This window comes from Abrus precatorius, unplaced genomic scaffold (genome assembly GCF_003935025.1).
Source record: "Abrus precatorius isolate BTA unplaced genomic scaffold, Abrus_2018 Scaffold7, whole genome shotgun sequence".
NCBI lineage: Eukaryota > Viridiplantae > Streptophyta > Magnoliopsida > Fabales > Fabaceae > Abrus > Abrus precatorius.
In genome coordinates this window covers 35457836-35481003 of record NW_020874417.1, presented here as the reverse complement: position 1 = coordinate 35481003, position 23168 = coordinate 35457836, and the positions used below count along the sequence as shown (strand labels likewise).

At 30.5% G+C, this 23168-nt stretch overlaps 1 protein-coding gene across 6 annotated transcripts; it reads right to left on the bottom strand.

The window, feature by feature from the left end:
• Positions 1-6947: 6947 nt before the first annotated feature.
• On the bottom strand, positions 6948-17361 carry LOC113872908 (glutamine--tRNA ligase). 6 transcript variants are annotated; one of them, XM_027510791.1, is made up of 23 exons: positions 17022-17361; positions 16856-16906; positions 16649-16720; positions 16406-16505; positions 15987-16082; positions 15641-15702; positions 15449-15544; positions 15264-15356; positions 14781-14933; positions 14622-14677; positions 13272-13362; positions 13101-13187; positions 12162-12359; positions 11974-12072; positions 11120-11251; positions 10884-11020; positions 9298-9397; positions 9125-9220; positions 8802-8902; positions 8618-8723; positions 8436-8525; positions 8218-8347; positions 6948-8140 (listed from the first exon to the last, which is right to left on the bottom strand). In XM_027510791.1, the coding sequence occupies exons 1-23, from the start codon at positions 17157-17159 to the stop codon at positions 8046-8048; spliced, it is 2379 nt and encodes a 792-aa protein (XP_027366592.1). In that variant the 5' UTR covers positions 17160-17361; the 3' UTR covers positions 6948-8045. The 6 variants fall into 6 exon arrangements, 5 of the variants coding, with proteins under 5 accessions (XP_027366592.1, XP_027366594.1, XP_027366589.1 ...); XR_003505923.1 differs by having other exon boundaries at positions 7521-8140; positions 8802-8865; positions 17022-17360; XM_027510793.1 differs by having other exon boundaries at positions 7527-8088; positions 17022-17313.
• Positions 17362-23168: the final 5807 nt, after the last annotated feature.

Below are 23168 nucleotides of genomic sequence, written 5' to 3'. Positions count from 1 at the left end.
TCGAAATTATTAAAAATTTTATATTGGTATGAATATTTTTAAAGTTAATATTTTTAAAGAAGGTTTTCTACCTGTATTTTTTAATAAAATAATTTTATGAGAAGAATTACAATGAAAATGGAAAAATAAACTAATTATACTCGTAAAAATATTGTCAAATTTTTTTTAAGAAAATCAAATATATTTATAATATTTTCAGAAATATAGCAAATCAAACATAATTTCTAAGAGGAAAAAAATCAACATTTCAAGTGTCTAAAAAAAATTGCTGATGAAGTAATAATTTAAATATGAGTACGTTGAGATAATATAGAATATCAGTTAAACATTACAATGACAGTACAAAGTAAGTAATATTATAATAATGGAATCTCGTATTTAGCAAGAGAGTTAAAAAATTTAGTTTAAGAGCGCTAAACACATAAAATGAAGAGATTTATTAAGTTTCCTTTTTCTATCTTTTACTTTTTGGTTAAACATTATTCAGTAAAATATAATTTTATTTAAGTAAAAAATATTTGTAATATAAGATTGACTTTTTTAGCAGTAAAATTTTACATAAAAATACTCGAAATCATGGTCTTAGTGAGAAAAATTAGACATATCACTTGAAATAATCATTTATTATACCTTTAATATTTTCCTTTTATTTTATATAAATAGAAATTGTCTGATGGAAAAAATTATATAACGTGGACTATACGTAAAACAATGAAAGTGAAATGTAAAGTTTTGATTATTATTTTTTTTCAGTCATAACCATTAACTAACTAAATAAAATAACACATAAAGACAACCACAAATTTGGAGACCATTGCATGCTCGTGTCCCCTCATCCCTATCTTAAATTGACAAAACTTGCAAATGACATAAAAATCTCTATTTTATCACGGTTCTTGTATTAATAATTTATTAAATATTTAATTAAATCAAACACTATTAAATATATTGATATTTCACAGTATATAATTTTACAAAATTATATTTTTAAAAAATCATCTTTATAATATGAGATGTTTATATATTATTCTCTTTGATATATCATAAAAGGGAACAAGAACATTTTCTAGAAATAAAAGAGAGAGAGAGAGAGAGAGAGAGAGAGAGAGAGAGAGAGAAGTTGAATCATAAGATCGGAACCAAATCTCTTTTCTATTTGATGAAAAAGTATTGTTTTTAATTTGAGGGTACAATTGAATTAGTTGCTTAAGAAAATATGATATTTTTATGTGTCAAAAACATTTTTTTTATCTTATAAAAATATTAAAGGTAATTTTTTTAGGTTCTGGATATTTTAAATTTTGATTTTACAAAACATTGAATTTTTATATTTTTAATCAAAGATGTGTTTAAAAAGGTTACGAAGAAACATGACTTAATTTCTCTAACAATCATTAAGACTTCAGGATTAGCTCAAGGCAAGCAAGTCAAGAAGGCATATAGGTATCGAACCATTTCTTGTAGGGCCCAACAAATATATATATATATATATATATATATATATATATATATATTTTTTACTAAAAAATATTAAGGGTTCTTTTGTTTAAAAAATGTTTGTAAGGATTTTATTAAAAATTAAGTTATATTTTATTTATTTATAATTATAAAAAAATACTTTTACTTTAAAAGAAAGTTATAATTTCAGCTTTAAAAAATTCTGTTCGAAGTAAATTCTCAAAATAATTAAAAAAGCTGACTTTGTTTTCTGTTCCTTAAAAAAGTTAAACAAATACATTAAAAAAATTAAAAATAATTTTTCTCAAAAAAGTTGAAAAAGGCTCCAAATTGTATACAAAAGTAATTTTTTAAAAATATATTGATAAAATATAAAAACGTTATAAACTATTCCTGCTACTGTTATTATAGTGCAAGAATTTTCTTAAAAAATTAATAAAACTTTATTTGCATTCATTGAGCTATAGATATGTTTTTAATAAATTTTACGATTTTTTATAATTTTTAATTGTTTTATTTTTATCCTTGCAGTTGCACCAATGGTGATTTTGAATTTCTCTATTTCAATAAATTTTTTCAAAATTTTGTATTTTGGTATATATTATTTTAAAATATCATATAAAAATAAAAAACCACCTGTAAACTTATTTATCGTAAAAGATGTTTTGTTTTTATTTTTAATTATAAAATTACCACCTTAAAGATTTATGAAAGAAATAATTAAAATAACTTTTATTGCTTTACTATTTTCTATGTAACCTTTTAAAAATAGAAAAATAATTTTTGATAATTAAAAATAAAGATGATAATAAAACTAGAGAAAATATTCTCAAACTATTAAACTGAATTTTCTTTGACATGTATTCATGGGAAGTAACTTTTGCTCCAAGTTAAAATGTTTAATTCATAAATTAATATTTTAAAAAGGAAATAATTATGAAAATATCATTTAAAAAAAGGTTTCCTTTCTTAGATTGGAAACTGTGAGAGAAGTAGTAGATGGATGAACCCGCTGGTAATCATTAAGAGAGGAGTGTAATGAAAGACACGTGCAATAGTTATTTATATATTTATTTACAAATTAATGCGAAAGGCTAAGTTTGACTGAGCAAAGCGAGTCATTCTAAGACCTTAAAACAGTAATCCCAACCAAATTCTTATCCTTCGCTAAATTAGCGGTTGGGGTGACACAACCGAAACAAGAAAAGTTGAATTACAGCGATGTATGTAGTTGAGGTCTAAGAAAAACCCAGTACATAGGCTTCCCATGCGCATGATGGTGTGACAGTGACTGAATAAGAGCATTGATCTGATTTGAAAGCAACATTGGTGAAGCCACTTTGGTAATTACTCAAAAGATTATAATGGAGCCAAAGGCAAAGGGCGTGACTACTGCGGTTTCTATGTTGAACCACAGAAAAAGACTGCTTTTAAAGTTCTTGTCTGCTACGTTCATTTTATTGATTTTTCTGTTCTATGAATCAAGAAAAGAAACATCCCTCAAATCATTGAATCACAGCTATTGTTTACAGTTACTATGCATTTTTTCAAAGTCTTCGTGAGAAAATAAAGGGCACGGTCAAAAACAATTGGCAAAAGAAAATAAGTGACTCATTTTACTCATGCAACAATAAAGCCGCCAACTGTCCTGCTTACATGTGAATGATTCTTTCTCAAACGTGCTCAATTTTGGAGCCACTTATTAAGTCTACAGCATCATTCCCCGTCCCTCTTCCATATCTTTTTCTTCATTGGTTTTATTATTATTAGTATTAGAAAAAGTAAATGGTAGCATATTTGATATATGTGTCAGCTGGATAAGTTGCCGTAGCCAGTTGGTTCAGATTATAAACTCTTTTTGGAGATAAAAAGGTGGCACCAAAGCATGTGCTAATTATTCATGAGAATTGGAACCTTTGAAAGCCAAAGAGATTAGATCGTTAGATGGATATAGAAAAATAATACTCATTCTCCCTTACTTTCAATCAAATCAACCCTCTCACTTTCAAATGTAAGCGTGACTAGACCAAACTCCATAGGTAGAATGAGACTGGGAGCCTTTTACTTTCCCTTGCTTAGGAAGAGTGATCTTGTTTATTTTCATTGGTTATTGCAGCCCATAAGTACAAATCCACTTACCCCACTTTGATTTGATTATTTTTTAGATATAATTGTTTTTTTATTTTCCCAAACTTTGCTCATTAGTTTTATTATAAGCGTGTCATCAAATCAAGCAATAATTGAGCCTGATAAAAGCAAAAGATTGAGAATAGTAAATAAGTGAATCATCCTTTACTTCACTATAAGAATAACTTTTTGTTTGTGAATGAAAATTGCAATGCTAACATTCTCCTGCATTCGATTTTGGTATGCTACAGCAGATAGAAGGTAGCTTAAGGCTGTACTCTTAAAGTCAGATTTGGATAAGGTTTTTAACTTGGTGACCCCCTCATGATGGGGAATCATGGTTTGGGAAGTACTGATGCACGTCATATTATCACACTGTAAAAATTATGAATTTCTGAATAGAAACTTAATGTAATACATCAACTATACATGTTCTCTAGGTTATGGTATACGATTCAAGATGCCCCTAGTGATAGCAGCAGAATAACTTTCGGTTTGCTGATTGATTTTGGTGGGCATAAAAATAGGAATAACAGAATAAAATGAAACAAAATTATGATTTCTTCTGTCACGTTAATGGTTATTCCAGCCTATTTCAACTCGTTGATATATACACCAAAACTGAGGCAGGAAGCGAAAGGAAAAACCAATTTTTAAAAAATAAGATTTTTCTGATAAAATTTATATAAAAAAGAAGAAAAAATCTCATGTTTTTAGACATAATTGCAGCATTTTTTTTCTTGCTTAGAATGACCATATTTTTACTCCTTAATTATCCATAATTTTAGAAGAGTTTAATTGTTGTGATTTTTTTCATTTTTAAAAATAGTACTTTGTAAACATTGTAGTAACAATAGTTCTTGTGCGTTAATCACGATGGATTCATGATGTGTAATTTTGAGTGTGGTTGTGAATGGTGAATGAGATGATATATGATGGTCTGAGTAACAAAGTGATGATGATATCAGTAATAGAATAGTAACAGTGGTAATGACTTTAACATGAAGAAAGTGACATTTATATTTTTGTAAGTATTATAATTCAGTGGTGTCTATTTGCATCACTTTTTCAATTCTATCCTGTAGGTTTGGACCAAAAAAAATTAACAGGTATTTATATATATATATATATATATATATATATATATATATTATGATAATGCACAAAAACTACATATTATAAGCTCATATTAGTTATTAATATTTGTCTCTAAACAATCACCTTGTACCGTAACAAGAAATGTGGTGGAATGATTAAAAAAAATGTGCTTCTCTACTTTGACTTGGACCCTAACAAGTTTGGCATAACGAAAGACAACTGACAAAGATTATTAGACAAGCACTATTTTTGAAAACAAATAAAGAAAGAAATTGAAACAACAATGAAAAGACCAATAAACACATCCATTTGGGTGAGGCTTAACAAGCTCAGTTGACAAAAAAAAAAAAAAACACTCCAAAAACTTATGGGGCATGGACACTCCATCAAATCTACTTCTTGTTATTCATTTATTACCCTAATATTAAAGGTACTTATTTTAAAACACTTCTACTATTATTATTATTTTTCCTTATTTTTCTAAGATACACATAAGGGAGTTTTCTAATGTTGTGAGACTTCTTAGTATTGTCTTATAGAAACTATTCCAACAAGTATTAGATCTGTTAAATCTATCAAAGAGGAGATAGGATTGTAGTTTGAAAGAAATAGTAAAAAATAAAAATTAATGAACGATAAGCAAAAGAAATAAAAATTCAACAAATACCCAAAATATTAATCAAAATCTATCAATGAGGAGATAAGACTGTAGTTTGAAAATTAATGAATGAGAAGCAGAAGAAATATAAATTCAATGAATACTCAAAATATTAATAATTATAAATAGATCTAAGACTTTGATTTCACATATGAATTTCTAGATTTTTTTTCACTTTTATATTTTTATGATTAATTCTTGACCATATAACTAACGATTGATTCTAATTTTACTATTATTTAATGCCCATGCATTAATAGTAGTTTTTTTCTTTTATTAATATATAACAATCATGCAAGATAATCAATAATGAATAAAAGTATAAAAAAAACTAATGAGTTTATTAATTTAATAATCAATAAAAATTTCAAAATTTTGATTAATCCTCTAAAAGCATCAGTTCAACTTACCTTATTGATCTACTAACAAAATAATGGTATGATTGTCTCTTATCTAATTAATTATAAGAATTGTTAAAAGTGATCAATTTTTAATAAAAAAAAAATGAGACAACTAGGCAAAAAATATTTACATTCTATGATTATACGTTAAAAATCAATTAATATCATAGGATCTACCATATTACTTGGCTGAGTTTAGCGGCTCATAATAATAAACAAATAAAATCTAAATTTTAAAAATGTCATTATCCAATCCAAAAATGAACTTGCTGGTTTGGCGAATTCAGATGAGAGAACCTAAGGAGGGCTTTCTGGAACCCAGAAAAAGTAAGTGGATGGAGAGTTAAAAATACTAATAAAAACGAGAGCCTAAAGTCTCGCAAAAAAAGCCCTATCCTTATCTAAAAAATAATAAACCGTTAGTTGGATTAAAATTTTTCTACTAGACTTGTGTTCTAGTCTAAAAACATTATTTTTTCATTTTTTTATTCCTGCAATAAAATGCTAAAATATGAGAATAAGTCAATTACATACTAAATCACATATAATTTCTCCACGTTATTGCCAATTAAACCATAAAAACGATATTTTATCATCTATCAAATTCAAGTTGTAATTCATTCTAGCAAGTATAAGAAACTAGTATACTTTACATCGAATGTGAGTCTCATGGAAGAACATGAAGGATAATTCTTCACATTATTTATTTTATGGGACGAATAAGTTTTTTTTATTATATATTTTATCTTAAGTATTTAATTTTCAATAGAAAATAAAATTATAATTATTTGTGCTATTTCGTCATTTCTATTAAAAACCTTATATTTTCTTGTAACTCCGTATTTCACAACTATTAGATGTATTAAACATGAGTTGAAATTTTCATTTATGTTTTTCAGTATAAACGATGGGTTTTATATTAAAATACTTCTCGTTGGAGGTGGCATCGTGATTTATTGGGTTAATAATAAACAAACATATATTTTTTATGTTTGATTGCTCTTGGCCAAAATCAATTTTTCCTTCAAATTGATATCTGTAATGACATTATAAATTGCCGCTATTACATTAAAGGATTATACTAAATTTCATTATAAATTAACTTTGAAAAGAAAAATTCTTAAACATGAATCACATCACTTTAAACCCACTGTTAAAGCAAAATAAATTCTACCAAGACAAAGACATTCATAACTTTCCATGCAGTCATAAATTTCAACCCTTTATTTTATTGTTAAAATTTAATAAAATTAATGAGAATAAAAAAGTTAAACCCTTAGATCATGATCTAAAGGAGTGATTACATATAAGTTGACTACAGAGAATCTGAAAATCGACAAAAGAATCCTCATGATAAATTTTTACAGCACCTCTGACAATAAAAATAATGTCTCCCTATCCTTACGAACATGTGATCCACGATAATCATAAACTTTTTACATGACATTGGAGGATTCATTAATCATTCCGCAGAGGGCACTAATCTATTTATTGCGGGACCTTATCCGCACTATATATTTGATTTGAAAGGAAACAAGGAATAGTATTTTAGATCATGAATGGAAATGGAATATGAATACTCTCCAGTTGCTGGAAAAACCAAAGATCCAGTCTTATTTTTGTAATAATAATAATTTTAAACAAAATTCACTTAATCGAATCTATTTTCACTTAAAAAAATAGATTTAGACATCCAATCTCCACCATAGTTAAGAATCCATCTAATTTTAGATTTCTATCTTATCTATTATTATATTTATGAAAACGAGAATACATGGGAGCTGACAACTATGGATGTATACGACTCAACCTGTTCATGATAATACATATATTGTATATCAATATTCAATTATACAGACAATAATCCTGAATCTAACATTTGAAGTGAATACATATCACTGTAATCACAAACATGAAAACAGAACAAAAACTAGGCTTGATTTTCAGTTAAATGCATGTTTACGAAAGGGAAATGATTCGTTAACACATTCTGTAGAATCTGTACACTCTTGGGATCCAAATGGTGTAACGTGGTAGGATAATAAAAGAGATGTTGACACTACTTTACCAAGAGTAAACAAATATAATCTTCAAACTACAAAACCAACCAAAAGTAATTAAAGAACTGAGGAACAATTGATTAGGCCCATAAATGTACCAACGATAAGTGACCAGTAACTGCGTTTGTACATACCCCCAAAAATATGATTCTATGGATTATAAGTAACTATTGGAAGAAGTATTACCCCAGCCGAACTGCCAGTGCCACCTTGATTTTAATTATAATCTGACATTTATGAACCCTACTTTCCACCCTTACCGTAGCTGTCCTTTAATGTGACAGTCCTATTAAAAACAAGTTTTTCTGCAGTAGAGTCCTGATCGACCACAAAATAACCTAGAATAGCATATATAAGAATTATATATTAAGCAAGCAAAGGATGAAATATGAAACAAGTTGTCAACGTAAAGTACCTAATCTTTCAAATTGGAAATTGTTCCCAACTTTCGCATCCTGGAGTGAGGATACACCATATGCATTCGGAATTATCACTTTGGAATTGGGGTTTAAATCGCCAAGCCAGTTATCAAGTTCAGCAGGATTCTATTGCAGAAAATAAACAGAACAGGGTAATGTTAGTAGAAAGCAAGAGTGGGTGTGTGAAAAGAGTACCCAGAAAAAGATAGCCAACCTCTGATAGGAATAGCCTCTCAAACAACCTGACTTCGACCTGTAATGGATCAACTCCAGGAGATGGTTCAGAAACCCAATGGAGAACACCCTATAAGGAAAATTTTGCATTGATCACCAATCTGATTCTACGTACTCTAGGTTGAATATTTTTAACCAAAAGAATTAGCAAACTTGGTAAACCTTAGGTTTTGTCTTCTTTGAAGGATCATACTCAGCCCGAATTTCAAGAACAGTCTCATTATCATCAGCCAGAATAACTTCAGTGCACTTTATAGGAAATGCATATCTGCACAAAACAATGAAAATTTTGAACATTGGACCTATAACTTCTCATGCACGAGATCAGTTTGTAACTTATACTTACCTGAGTATCACAGATTTTCCAGGAGCAAGACCATAATAATCTTTCGAATCTTGCATTCGAAAATCTGAACGTTCAATGTATACAACATTGGAAAATGGAATCTAAAAACAAATGCATGACAAAAAAATTCAGATATATAATTAAAAACACAAAGCCACCAACATAACAAATTGGTAATACCATGATCAAGCTTAATATATTGAAAAGTTAATAGGATATTAAATAAAAAGTGGAAAAAAGTAGCCTAAAATTAGTTCCATAACAAGATTTCCTATGACCTTAAGACTCCTTAAAGATATCAGTTTTCACAAGTTCAATTTCACCTTGTAGAATGCAGATGCTTCATCAGCTTGAGCATCAGGCCATTTCTTTGCATCAACCTCAATTGCTGAGTTGGCTTCAAGATTAGTAATAACAACCTTACAAAACAAAATCGATCAGTCTTATGCTAGTTAAAGTAAAGAGTATACTGCCGAAAGAACATAGACAAATATACCTTGAGGGGATTTAGGACAACCATTGCACGAGGTGCTGTTCTGTTCAACTCTTCCCTAACATGATATTCAAGGCGTTCCACAGAAATTAAAGTGCCATCACTGCAGCAACAGGAAGATAGTAATTTTAATTAATAATGCACTACCACAGGCTTTTTTTTAATGCAAAACCACTGCACACGTTCTTGTTCTAGCATGAGCTCTAAATCAATGGATAAAACTTCAAATGTGCATTTGCCAAGCACCATACACTAAACAACCAAAGAAGAATAAAGAATAATCACATGCAAAGAACATAACATAGATAGTGAATCAACTGATTGGGATAAAGCATCTCTAACTATTATGAAGACTTTGATTCTATTTACAACTTTCCTCTCTAGCATTTTCACTGATACTGTTTGTGCAATGATAGCTAACTTTTATTTTAATAATGTCTTTATTGAAGTTGATAACCAAAATTTGGTGATGAAAGGAAAGTAATATTTTTTTGGTTAAATTTCACTAAAATTGTTTGAAAAGTGGCAGGTATTTAATTTTGAGCTCAGTCTGACCCAAAAAACCTGCAGCACAGATATACACAACAAAATCAGTAGTTAGGTTGCGCAGAGGTGTGCTGAGATTAGGGTTTGAGTGCTATATGTCTATTCTTCGTGATCTTAAAAAATGTTCCGTTATTTCACCAGTGGAAAATAGGCCAATGGTTTGCCAGGTTAAACCATATTAAATTAGGTGGCAGAGGGGTACCAGTATCAGGGTTTGAGTGCTAAATGGTTTCTTTTAAGTAATCTTCAAATGTTGATTATTTCACAAAGTGGACACAGGCATACTGTTTGCCAACTAATAACCAGCAAGTTAAACTACACAAGACTCATTTTTTTCACTTGACAAACGATTCAAGTGCTTACTAGTATCACTGAAAAAAATGAAAGCAAATGGCAATAACCTTCATAATATCTTAATAGTAAATACGCTTTCCCACTAGTGGATTAAAGAAAAGATACAAATCTGTATTTATAAACACAGTGCAAGAAAGATAAAGTCAGTTGATGCTATAACCTTTTCTTTGACAGGAAAAGAGATGATGACAAAAACTGACAAGATGTCCAAAAAATAATACACAATTACGGAATCAGCGTTGATTACCAAATCTAGAGAATTTATTCATTTATAACTATACAAAGAAACAACAGCCAAACCTTTCCTCAATAGATGGGGTCAGTTACATGGATGAAATGAATATTCAGTAACTATCTAAATTTAAATTCTGAAATAACTTTACAAAATCAGGGGTAGAAAGAGACTTAAATAGAAATTGACGTTAAACATGTGATTAATCATAAAGCATTGCCAAATACAAATAGACACAATTTTCAATTTTGTGATAGCTAGAAAGGATATACCAAGAATGAAATTTAAAACAAGTTAGATAGGTATTAAAACAAACCAAAGTGCATGATGTTTCGACTTTCAAGTCATTTTATGCATACTAACTTAGAAATAGTATTCTTATACTAAAATCTGCAATAATAAAATTTAGAAATTATATTCTTATACAACAAATTGTAGTTACAAATTCATATCATACCTTCTAGTGATTCCAATTCCTCGGACAAAAGCATTGATAGCAGTTGGAGTCATGCCTCTACGCCGCAAACCAGCTAGTGTCATCAAACGAGGATCATCCCACCCATCAACCCACTTCTCTGTAACTAGACGATTTAGCTTCAACAAAGAATAATCCATAATTAGGGAATGGCAAGTTATAAGCATAATAACATGGAACTTAACAAATTATTACAATGTGCAAAATTGTGGCTTCACCTTACGCTTTGACATAACTGTGTTAGAGACATTCAACCTCGAATATTCCCAAACATAAGGTTGGTAAATGCCCAACACATGCAACAACCAATAATACGATGCACGACGCGTCTCAAATTCAAGTGTACACAGCTGCATGAGATGATCATAAATTAGCAATACATAGATAATAACAATAAACACAAAATGTTATCAGTCATACCATGCATTAACTGGACTGCTAAATTCTAACGGAATCTAAGTGCTACATGTCAGGAAGAAGCTTATTAGATTCGACAAAGCAATCAACCACAAAATTAGTAATGTAAGTAGGATTAAAAAGACTGTTTATAATTTATCATATCACTGCATTGACCATGGTTATTAATAGTTCATAGGACAATTGTAGCAACAAAGCTCCAACTGATACAATAAAAAGCACGTTCATACTGCACACTAATATTTGGCATGATTGATATAATCTAAAAAGTAAAAAACACAAGTCGATGTATGTTATACACTAATTTTTATGGAAATCCACACATTTTAAAACACAAAACCAACTCAATAATCTTCTTAAATCTGACGACATAAATATGTCAATGCTGAAGAAGTTCAGAGTCTAGCCTGCCTAGGCAAGGCATTATCTTAAGATACTTAATATGATCATATTTACCAATAGAGACATCATCACAAGGAACATCACTATTACTATATACTAATAAAATCAGGAGAGCTCAAGCATCTAGGATTAACCAACCTAATTGAAGGTTCAAATAGAAAATGGGTAATAACAAATAAAAACAGGTGAACTCGAGTTGCCAGCAAGAAAATTATCTTAACACCTGTAGGGAATTTAGTAAAAGACAACTTACTGAATGAGTGATATTCTCAAGAGAGTCCACAATGCAGTGAGCATAATCATAACTTGGATAGATACACCATTTGTCTCCAGCATGAGGGTGTGGAGTAAACTAAACACAGAAAGCATCCATACTATAAGAAATAAATCATTATCTCCTTGAAATTTTGAATAATCAAACACATCTAGTTAAGCACTTACCTTAATTCGATATGCAATAAGGTCATACATATTGTAGTTATCACTCTGCATGTCTTGCTTCATTCTAAGTGTGGCTTTTCCTTCTTCTATAAGACCACGTTTCATATCCTCAAACAGTTTCAATGACTCTGAAATTGGTCTGTCTCTCCAAGGACTGTTCATTTTCTTCTCCCTATACTCCTTTATTTCATCAGGTGTCTACAGAAAATCATTGATAAATGTTTAGGGTTTAGGGTTTAATACAAATTCAATAACTTGGTATTGATGTAATGATCTCATCCTCTGTAAGTGTCATTCCATATTCATTACTTTCTCCTGGACTAGAAGGTACCCCATGCAATAATTTAAGTGTGTGTGTTGTACAGAAAATAAAAGAAACAGTTTTGAAATTATAAGATAAATATACAGAATTCATTCAAATAAAATAGTGAAAAATAAATAGTCTAACATTAGGGAGAAAAAGTAAATTAAAAAAAATGAAAAGAATTAATGAGTATATATAAGTGACTGAGACATGAGAAGAAAAAGGAAATTTACAATATTAGAAGTATTTTAAAGGATTTGAAAGAAAGAAGAAATCCCATTGTAAAAGAAATTTTTAAAACAATCAATAATTTAAAAAATAAATAAAACTAAGTGCTATATAGTGGTGAAACCAAGTATCCATCCACAAGGAGAAGGAAAATACAATAAGAGATGCCCTCGTGTAGCAAGACAACATAGATTTATTATAAAATAGGGCTAGATAGTATAAATCCATGCAATTAAGATTGTCATAGAAAACTGCCAAAAGGCTCAGAATTAGCAGTTTGAATAAATCAATTCAAATGGAAACTGATTTATTACATCCACCAAAATGGAAGAACCAATGAAACATAACACACATGTTAAATAATTGTGGTAAGAAGTTATAAGCTAGTTAGATGTTTAGATACCAACCTGATGATCAACATATGCATGACCCCTTTTTATGAGCTCCACTGCTAATTCATACAATTCTTGAAAGTAGTCACTTGTATATGTAATCTGCAAAAATTACATAGCTGTTAAACATATAAATAGCTACGTTGGAACTATCATAAGAGTAAAGAGGTGCTACAAAACATTTACCTTGAACGGTTTCCAACCCATCCACTGGACGATTTCTTCAATGTGATCAATATACTCTTTCTTCTCTGCTTCAGGATTTGTATCATCATACCTGCAAGTGCCACAAGCCATCATACTTCAAACAATAATGTTTATATCACATGTTCAATCACAAAGATTTCACAAAGGCTATGGCAGTTTAAAGATTTTAGCAAAGCCAAACATGAAAAACTTTTTAAAATGCAACTTTGATTTTATAAAAAAAATGTTAAGGGAATTAAATGTTCTTAATGATTTCAAAGTAAAAAAATGGATGTAAATGTTATGACCAATCCCTAACAAGAAAATGGATACTTATCACTGTATAAGATATGTACAAAATGTCAAATCAGGCTGCTTATTATAACATTTGTTATAGTACTATTAATTCCAATTTGGCTCAAAAATAATTTAATGAGGTCAGATTGGTGCCAGAGATGTTAAATGGAAAAGACGGCCAACAAGTCAGTGTATGCAAGTGGAATTAGTAATAGAGGGAACATTAGTTCCTGCCCAGCTTCCTATTCTCAAGATAATAGTGCTACACAAAATCCTGTCTATAACTAGGATTCCATCCTTCCAACCTAGAGCCTACAATAGGATGAGGTGCAACTAATCAGGTGAAATTCTGCCCAAGGTTTTCTCCAAACCATCAACATAAGTCAGTTGACAAGTTACTAAGTGCTAAATAATGCAGCTATTTAGTCAACCTCAGCATGTAATAAAATCTTTTTTAACTTATAAGGTCCTTGTAAGTGAACAGAAGAGAAGGGTTGCAACCTATGTGCATTCATACAATACAGAATTGTGTTGTGCAGTTATGCATGAGCAGAAAAATGTATACAAAAAATTTCAAAAGATATCCAGAGAGGACTTTGTTTTTAACAAAATGAAGGGTGATTGTTACAAGCTTGTACTATATCACCTAGGGTTCATTTGGAAGAATTTATAGATAACTTATAAAAATAGCTTATGACTTACATAAGCCCTTTTTACTTTATAGCTTATTTCAATAAGTTCCTCGGTATAACTTATCAAAATAAATTGCTCAGCTAATTACAATAAGTTTCTAGTTAAATTCATGGCACAAGTCATCACGTAAAAACTAAAAAGGAGTCTGTTGAATAAGCACTAAATTAAGTTATGCATCCAAACACACCCCTAGTCATCAAGCATTTTAAAGATCAAACTTAAAACCAGGCATGTCAGTCCAAGATGCTAAACACACCCCCATAGGCAATCCCCACATGTTTCATATCCCAGGAGAAACCTCCATCACATTCAGAAGAATAGGCACTTTAGTGAATATGACAAGGAAAAAAAAATACACACCTCAGATAGCAGCCTCCATCCCTGTCTTTTGCCAATCCAAAATCAATAAACATTGCCTGAGCAATAATTAAGTTGATTTTCTTAAACATAATAATAAATCACAGGACAAAAGAAACAATTAATTAGTGTAATAATCACAATGAGAAACAGATTACATACTTTTGCATGACCAATATGCAAATATCCATTTGGTTCGGGTGGAAAGCGGGTCAAAACTTTTCCACCTGTTGCTTTCAAGTGTTTGTCAAGAAGCACCTTTGAATTGCAACATCTCAGAATACTACCATCACTAAAAGGTACTTCAGTATGTACCTGAAATCAACATTCATCAAGACATGCTGAAAATGCAAATCATCCAGAAACAAAATTCCAAAATGAAGCAGGAATGCTGGTTGCTGACATCAAGGAAATATCATATCAAAAGCCTGACAAGAACAATATCCCAGACTAGAAATGTTCAACAAGTTTACTAAGCAGACCACTGCATGGAATCACTCATAAATGTCATGAACAAGCAGTAGATTGGAAATGACTCCATACACCATAAGCACACTACCAGAGTGAAGTATTGGGTTCACAACATGAACAGAGACAGAATAAAATGGAAATTCATTTCATTTTTAAAATAAGGAAAGCATATACCTTTAAATTTTCCTCTGGATTAGGGAATATCAAATATGGATTAAGATCTTCTTCAGGTGCCTTTCCAGGCGTAGCAACAGGTGCTGCCTTTTCCTATGGAAGCATGAAAGTAGAATTGCAAACAACCTGTAAGTGATGTCATAAAAAGTAAAGGCAAAAAGGCAAAATATTGGTAAGCAAACTACTTTAGCAGGTTTCTCCTTCTTCTTTCTGGAAGGCTTTTCATCATCGGCTTCCGTCCGATCACCAAGCAGTTCATATAATTTCACATCAACAAGATGCTGCCACATGAAAAAAGGCAAAGCAACTAAACAGTATTAAAACCTGAAATAAATTACCAACTATCCATTGTATTAGGTTCATTTTATAGCCATCACCTTGGCGATTTTTGCATCAGCCCATGGCATCCTCTTCCGCACTTGCCCAAGCAATTCACCCACTAGCAAGATAAAAAAAATCATTGAAGTTCTTCAGCATCAAATAGATTGATAGTTTAATATAGAAAGGAAACTTATCATGTAAGTAAAGCATCAACTAATCATCCATAGAATGCACCAGTCTATAATAATTCAAAAGGTATATTCCAATTTAAAATTTGTAGGCATGGTTATACAGAATGTAAATTGTGCATTCAGATCATATCATTTCAATTTCTGATTTCAAAGAAATTAAATCTGCGAGAGTAACTATTAAATCCACTAGAAGCCAAAATTGAACACCCACCATTCATTCGATAGCGTAGCTCTAAAATTGTAGCCATGTTCCCCTCAATAACTTCATTAACAGTTCGTTCAATATCTTCCATTGTAACCTCAATACCTGCTCAAATATGCAAAAGATTTAAGGTATGCTTGTCAACCTGAAAAGTTAGGACAGTAAAGACCTTCAAAACTGAAAATCAAAACTAAATCTAAGTGAAACAAAGCATTACTACAAGAGACAGATACAAGGTGGTGAATTTCTCCCAGTGACTTAAACAAACTGGCACTGCAATAAAAAATAAACTACCAACCAGACAAAGGATTGAACATTAAGGACCATTTAATATGACAATAGAGTTGTTTCCATCATTGCCATACCAACACTTGAGCTTAAGGTCAATTTTACATGAGACTAGATAACTAGAGTTATTTCTACCATACCAACACCACAAGCTTCTTCAAACTTGTTCAAATCAAGCTTCTCCAAACCCGTGCTACCAAGAAAATAAAATGCTGCATCTAACTGTGACATTGTTTTCACCTGCAATGTTATAAACCTAGTGAGAGGTAGAATAATTCAAGAGTAAAATTCATCAAACCAATAATCGGTGTCATAAAAATATTAAATAATCTGCTGCTAGTATCACGAGAAATGCCAGTCAACCAACAATCTATCGGGCAAACCTTTGACGAAACAATGTATTGTAGCAACGTTGGGCGATGAGGCAAGGCATTCCCAGGGTACTTCGTTGCAACCTGCCACGTAAATCAGCGGCAAGAAACATGTTAATAGTTACAAAACCATTACAATGTAAATACAATTTTCGCTTCGGCACTGTAGACTCCGTGTGGTGTGGCACAAATTCAAGTGCAAAGAAAGGCATGTATTACCGTGTAAAGAAGAATTCCTATTGTTCGGCTACAGCCATCGGTAACGCCAGCCTAAACAACCATCGAAAAATCAAAGAAAACAAAAACAATTAACACGGTGAATGATGGAAATGTAAACATTCCGAAAATAGAAAGAGAACATTGTGCTGCGGATGATTCTGGATACCTCGTTAATGACGGAAGTAAGATTGGAGGTGACTTTGTTGTTGGCGACGGTGTTACGAGCGGTGCGTTCGTCTAAGCCAATCTTTAAAAATAGATCAACGTACTTCTCCTTGTCGGAGCCGTCGTCCTTGGCCGTCATCTTATAGCGGAAAAACGAAATCAGATTCCGACGAAAGTGTGAGAGAATTTAGGGTTTTACGCTTTGCCTTGACTGCGACAATGCAAATGTTCACAAGAGAGTGTAAGAATCGACGCGCGTTGTTGTTCGCGTTTGGGTGGGAATGTAGCGTTAAGATTCCCGGTTTGAAGATTCTTTGGGGTTTGCAAGCATCGTTCGTATCTAATATCAGTAACTTGCAATTTTTATTTATTTTTTGTCATTAGAGAGTGACCTCGGTTGACTTTTACCGCTCAACTTGGGCTTCAAGTCAATTTTTTTATCTTCATTAGCTTGGGCTTCACGCAGTGGGCCAGAAATAATTATTTTTAAGAAGTTAATTACTTTGACTTTAATCAACGTTAACCGCAGAAAGTATTTTGATTAACGTTAATTCAGACCAAATAATAATAATAAAACGCTCCAAGAAAGTATTTTGATTTTAATTTAAACTTATAAAAATGTAACTAGTCATTACTTCACAATATTATAAAATTTATATTTTATAATTTATATTTGTTAAGAGAAACACTAATATAATAAATGAGATACTTAATTATCTATATTTAAGATCAATTCATTGGGAATTTAACTAAATACCTTAAGTTAAGGAAAAATAACTCTTTGTCAGCCAATTCATGTATTCTATGATAATTTCAACGTAACTTAAATGCTAAAATTGTTACTTTAAAGTATATATTTTTAATCATAATTATCAACATGAAAATTTTTCGGGTAACTATAGCCACAAAGATATCTAATCATATCATATACTAAATAAAATAAAATATAAATTTGTTTGCCTCCAGAATGTGGAATATGTTAAATTATTATATTAATTGGTTGATAAGTGAAATATTTTATTTGGTGTTGCAATTTGGCTTATCTGGTGAAATAGAAATGATTGGATTTTTAATAAGAAAATAATAAATCCAAAGATTTTTCTTTGCAAAATGCATGGTTATGTGCAGCTTATAAATTCTAATTTTATTTTGAATCCTTCTATAATTCACATAACATGTAAACAAAAATTTTTATAGGCTGGACTCTACTTCCTCCTTGTAAATTCAAGTTTATTGTGGATGGATATGTTCATAATCAAAGTGAAGAGGCTGCTTATTGGAACTGATTAGAGATGACCAGGTGATTTTTAAATAAATTTTTCCAAAAAACTTGGTTGGGAATCTATTTTGTTTGCTAAACTTTAGACCCTTCTTACAAGTCTTACTCTTGTTAAAAAACTTAACGTAGAAGGGGTGTTGGTGAAAATGAACTCTAAATAAATTGTTCATTTGGTTAATTCACATATTCCCTTAGGACGTATATTATTTCATATAGTTAAAGAAATTTAAAAATTTGACTACTGAACTATTTATTAGACTTTGTGAAAAATGTCTTTTCAAAGAAAACTGTTTTTTTTTTTAAATAAAGATATATTTTCTTTAAATAAACTTGTTTTAGAAATCATTTATATAACGTTTGAAAGTGACCAAAGTAATCTACATGCAAATTAGAAAATTTCTCTCTTCTTTAACTTGCTGGAGATCTGATCTGGGTTTACCTGAAACCCAGTTTTAAAAATCTTCAAACCTTTAGTTTTTCTAAATTGACAAAATTTATAAACTCTTCTTCTCTCACCTTTCTTCGCCCTTTTCCTTTCTTACCTTTGAATTTTTTTCTCATTCTAAACTTTTAAATGAAGTTTCAGATGACTTTTCCTTCTTAAAATTAACGTGTCGTTAAAAAATATTATTCATTATATAGATAAAGTACTACTATTTAACATTTATTTCAGCTCATAGTATGCTATTGCTAAGTTTCTTGAAGATACATTATCACCAACTTGTAATATTTCATTCGCAAAAACTAAGAAGACTTCAAAAGCAACTTGTCGAAGTCATAACAAAATCTCAACTCCAACAAATTCACAAAGGTTTTAACCATAATTTTTTTTTTTTTTGGGTGTGTGAAAGCTTCTTATAACATTGAATAATTCATTTATTCATATTTTTTTTATAGATACAGCAGCAAATAAATTGTATGTTTGAATGTCGGGTTTTTTTTACGTGACAATCCTATGCAAACAAGTTTCTTAAACGTTTAAGCCGACTTTGATGATCTTTTTAGTTATATGTCCTATTATATGGCATGACTCTTTGTTGACTAAAGTCAATTTCAAGTGCCAGGGCCCATTTTCAGAAGTTTTCCCTCTCTTGTCACAAAATGAACCACTTCTATGTTCGGATACACAATGAAAATGAGAGGGAAAAAAATTGTAAGAAAGGGAAAAACTATATCGAAAATGAGTAAAATTTTGAATTATTTCAACTAAAAAAAATGAGATGAAGGAAATGAATATAATACAAACTTTTATTTATATCATTTGACCTTTTTTCTTAATAAAAACGAAGGAGGAGGATACAAGTGGAAATGATTTTGTATATATTTTATTTTCATGTCATTTGACCAAAGATTTCAAAAAATGGACTCATATATTTGGTTGTTTTCATCTCTTCTAGTTTGATGCCTTAACCAAATAAGATAGATTCTTAGGAGTTGTTTGATTTTTATAAAGTGTTTTTCTTTCTTTTAATTATTACAATATTATCTTATTCTATTTTATTTGTTTAACTTTCTACAAGAAATAATAAAAATTATATTTTTATTATTTTTTACACAATTATTTAAATAAAATATAATAACAATGTTGTAATTTAAAATAAAAATATTTTATAAAATCAAATAATTTCTTTTTTTTACCCGCTATCTTCCATGCAAATCTGATCCAAACTAATGTGATAAAATGAATATTGTTCCTCTTGCACTCCTCTCCTTTATTTTTTTGTTTAGTAAAGAAAAAGGTAAAAAACAATTTTACATCATATTTATTTTCTTTTATCTTTTCTTCTATTTAATTAAACGAGCAGATATATTTTTTGCATTATTTTTTTTCTCTTACTCTTACTTTGTGTTTGGATTGAAAAAAAAGAAGAAGAAAATGGATGAAAAATAAATTTTAAAAAAAGTAAATTTTAGAGTTTTTAAAAAGAGTAAATGAAGAGAAAGAAAACTAAAAATTTATATTTATTAGTTGATTGAACGAAAAAAAAGAAGAAGAAGGGGTGTGAGGACAGCTTTACTATTGAGTTTAAAAAAATCTCAAAACAAAATTAAGGGTGTTTAAGTCATTTTGATTGTAATTCTCGTCGCTCATCTAATTTCTAGGCACCGATTAAAAAAATATTTCCCCCAAAATCATTAAAACCAGGTTTTTCACTGATTTTTTATACTCTAATTTTGATTATGCATCCAAACAGCCTATTATATATATATATATATAGATATACACCTTTTACCCTTTGGTGGTGTCAATTTGAATTGAACTGATCTTAGGTTGGCAATTGGAGAGGGATATGTTTTTGCCTTTTGCAGTAGAAAGCTGGCGTTGTTGTACTTGGATTGCACAGCCCAAGGCAAAGAAAAACCTGAGCTACAAATAGTCAACTTTCACATTCAACTCTATGTTGTGTCCCTGAGTTCTTTTGCCCCCAGAATGGCTCATAATGCTGTCGATGGCTATTGATCCAAACAATAAAAATTGGTATGGCATGGAGATGCCAAATGCATCCATGATCTGATCGGGATGGTCATTACCCACGTGCCAACAGAGGAAGAATGATCCAATGCTGTCAAAGTACTCTGACACACATATGGGGATGCCCCCAAATCGGACCACCCACTATCTCAGATTCCTTTTTCTGTTTCGTTTTATCTAATGTAAATTACTGCATCTGTATTTAGATTTATATTTACATTTATGTTTGTGTTATTGAAAATTTTAAGTTAAATGTATCCTTATAAATTTTTTAACATAATTTTAAAACGCACGACATAATTTATACATGCATGAACAATATGTAATAAATGTGTAGCTGCCATACGAATCAGCATATGTCAACCGCGGAATTATTGCATGCAGAAAGATTCCATCCAGCCAAACAAATGCATTTGCAATTAAGACTCAAGACCAATGACCATAGTATCCACATAGAATAAGTAAATAATGCACCCTATTACACGTTATCCATTCTCATATTTTCCTCCTCAAACTAGCTATGTCATGTTAGTAGAAAATCAGAATTTATGGTTTATCCATATTCCTTAACCTATGACATAACATTCCTTACCAATCGGCCATCTTTAAATTGCAATATCTCAACATTAAGTGTCGAAACAAATAAAATGATTTGCAAAAGTGAAATGGAGATGCCTATTTCTATCAAAGTCCTATTATACACCTTCTGGTTTGTTCATACTGGCAATGGAAATCAAATCATATTCCGTGCCATACTGTGTGTTTCAAATGTGAAAAAGGTTCGTCTTCTTCTCTCTGAAGAAGCATTCTGTTATCACCATAATCTTGGTGATGATGTTTACATTGCTTGAAGAAGTACTAAAGGTGTGGTACTAGTACTCCTGTGATAGTGCCTAGTCATGCAACAATAATTTCCTATGGACGAGGATCATTTCTGGCTATGCCCGTTGTCCTAAAATGGCCCTACATCGCATGCCACATAATGCTAGCTAAGCACCAAATGTTTCCACCACTTAGGACAGCATCAATGCTCTAAGTTCTACATCAAAACGTTGAAATTATTCAACAAATAGGAAATTAGAACCAAAGTTGCAGAGGTGTAGTGTCTTGACGGTGATGATGATTAATTGCCCAGATCCGAAAACGAGTTTAATGGAAATAAGATCGGTCGTTAACGTGGAACCAGAAATAAAAAACCGACATTAACATACCCAGCTTGTGCTTTAACATCGGTGTAATCATTAATACGTACTCATAAAGAATAGATTTTCTCGTCGCTTTTTTGCTCTTGCATTAATTAATTTTTTTTATGTTACCATATGTTTGTTATGCAGTATAAATTATTTCCTCCAAGTGAAGGAAGAATTATTGTTCCCTTAAAGATCAAAATCATCCATTTTCGGCGTCCCACATCTTACACAGAGTCCCAATAATGTTTTAATGGTATAAGATTTTTTTAAGGAAGAAAAACTCTTCTTCAAAGAGGACACAGTAATTTTCTGGTTATGCAAATTTTTTAATTTAATCCCCAAATACCTAAAGTGGCGATTAAGATGTGTATTTATTTTTTATGTGGAACAATATATATATAGAAAATGAGAAAAACAAACATATCGATTGAATGATAAATTTTTAAAAATTTCAGTAGAAAATGATTTTTAAAAAATGCAGTTGTTTTCTTTGAATTAAAATTTGTTGGTAACTTTTTTCTAGCTGACCTAAGGATATCTGCCAAATACAATGTTTTATTACTACCGTTTCCAACTCCTACCTCCAGTTGTTTAATTTCTTAGTCTCACAATGCTATTTTGTTAACAGAAAAAAGTAAAATTATAGATCCTACATATTGACAAAATAAATATGATATTTTAAGGATAATAATTGTTGTAGTAAATCAAGATATCATTTTAATATATTACGGTTGTATTGATAAACCACATACACCACTTTAACAAATTGTTATCCTTAACTTCATGAATGATTGCTTTTTTCTTTTCTAAGCAAAGATTCCACTTTGCAAGTAATCATCTCGGTGACTAAGTTATTGTTAATGGTTAATACTACAACAACCATTTAGCGTATTAGCATGTAATATTTTCAACTAAACTACACTTTCCTTCCCTCATTCATATAATAAACCTCATGGTGCATGTCAATTCCTTTCTTTCTCTCTCATTACACTCTCCAGATGCTCTGATTTCTAAAGCTTCTTTGGAAACCCCCAAAAGGTTTATCCTTTTATAGCCTTTCGGTGATTGGTTTCAACAGCTTCTCTTTACTATGCTTTCCCTTTACCCTTTCACATACACATTAGTAAAGAAAAGGATCTAGCGCAACCCAACCTCAATGCTAATCTTTCTCAGCCTGCATAATTGTTCCTTCAGTTTTGGAAGCTC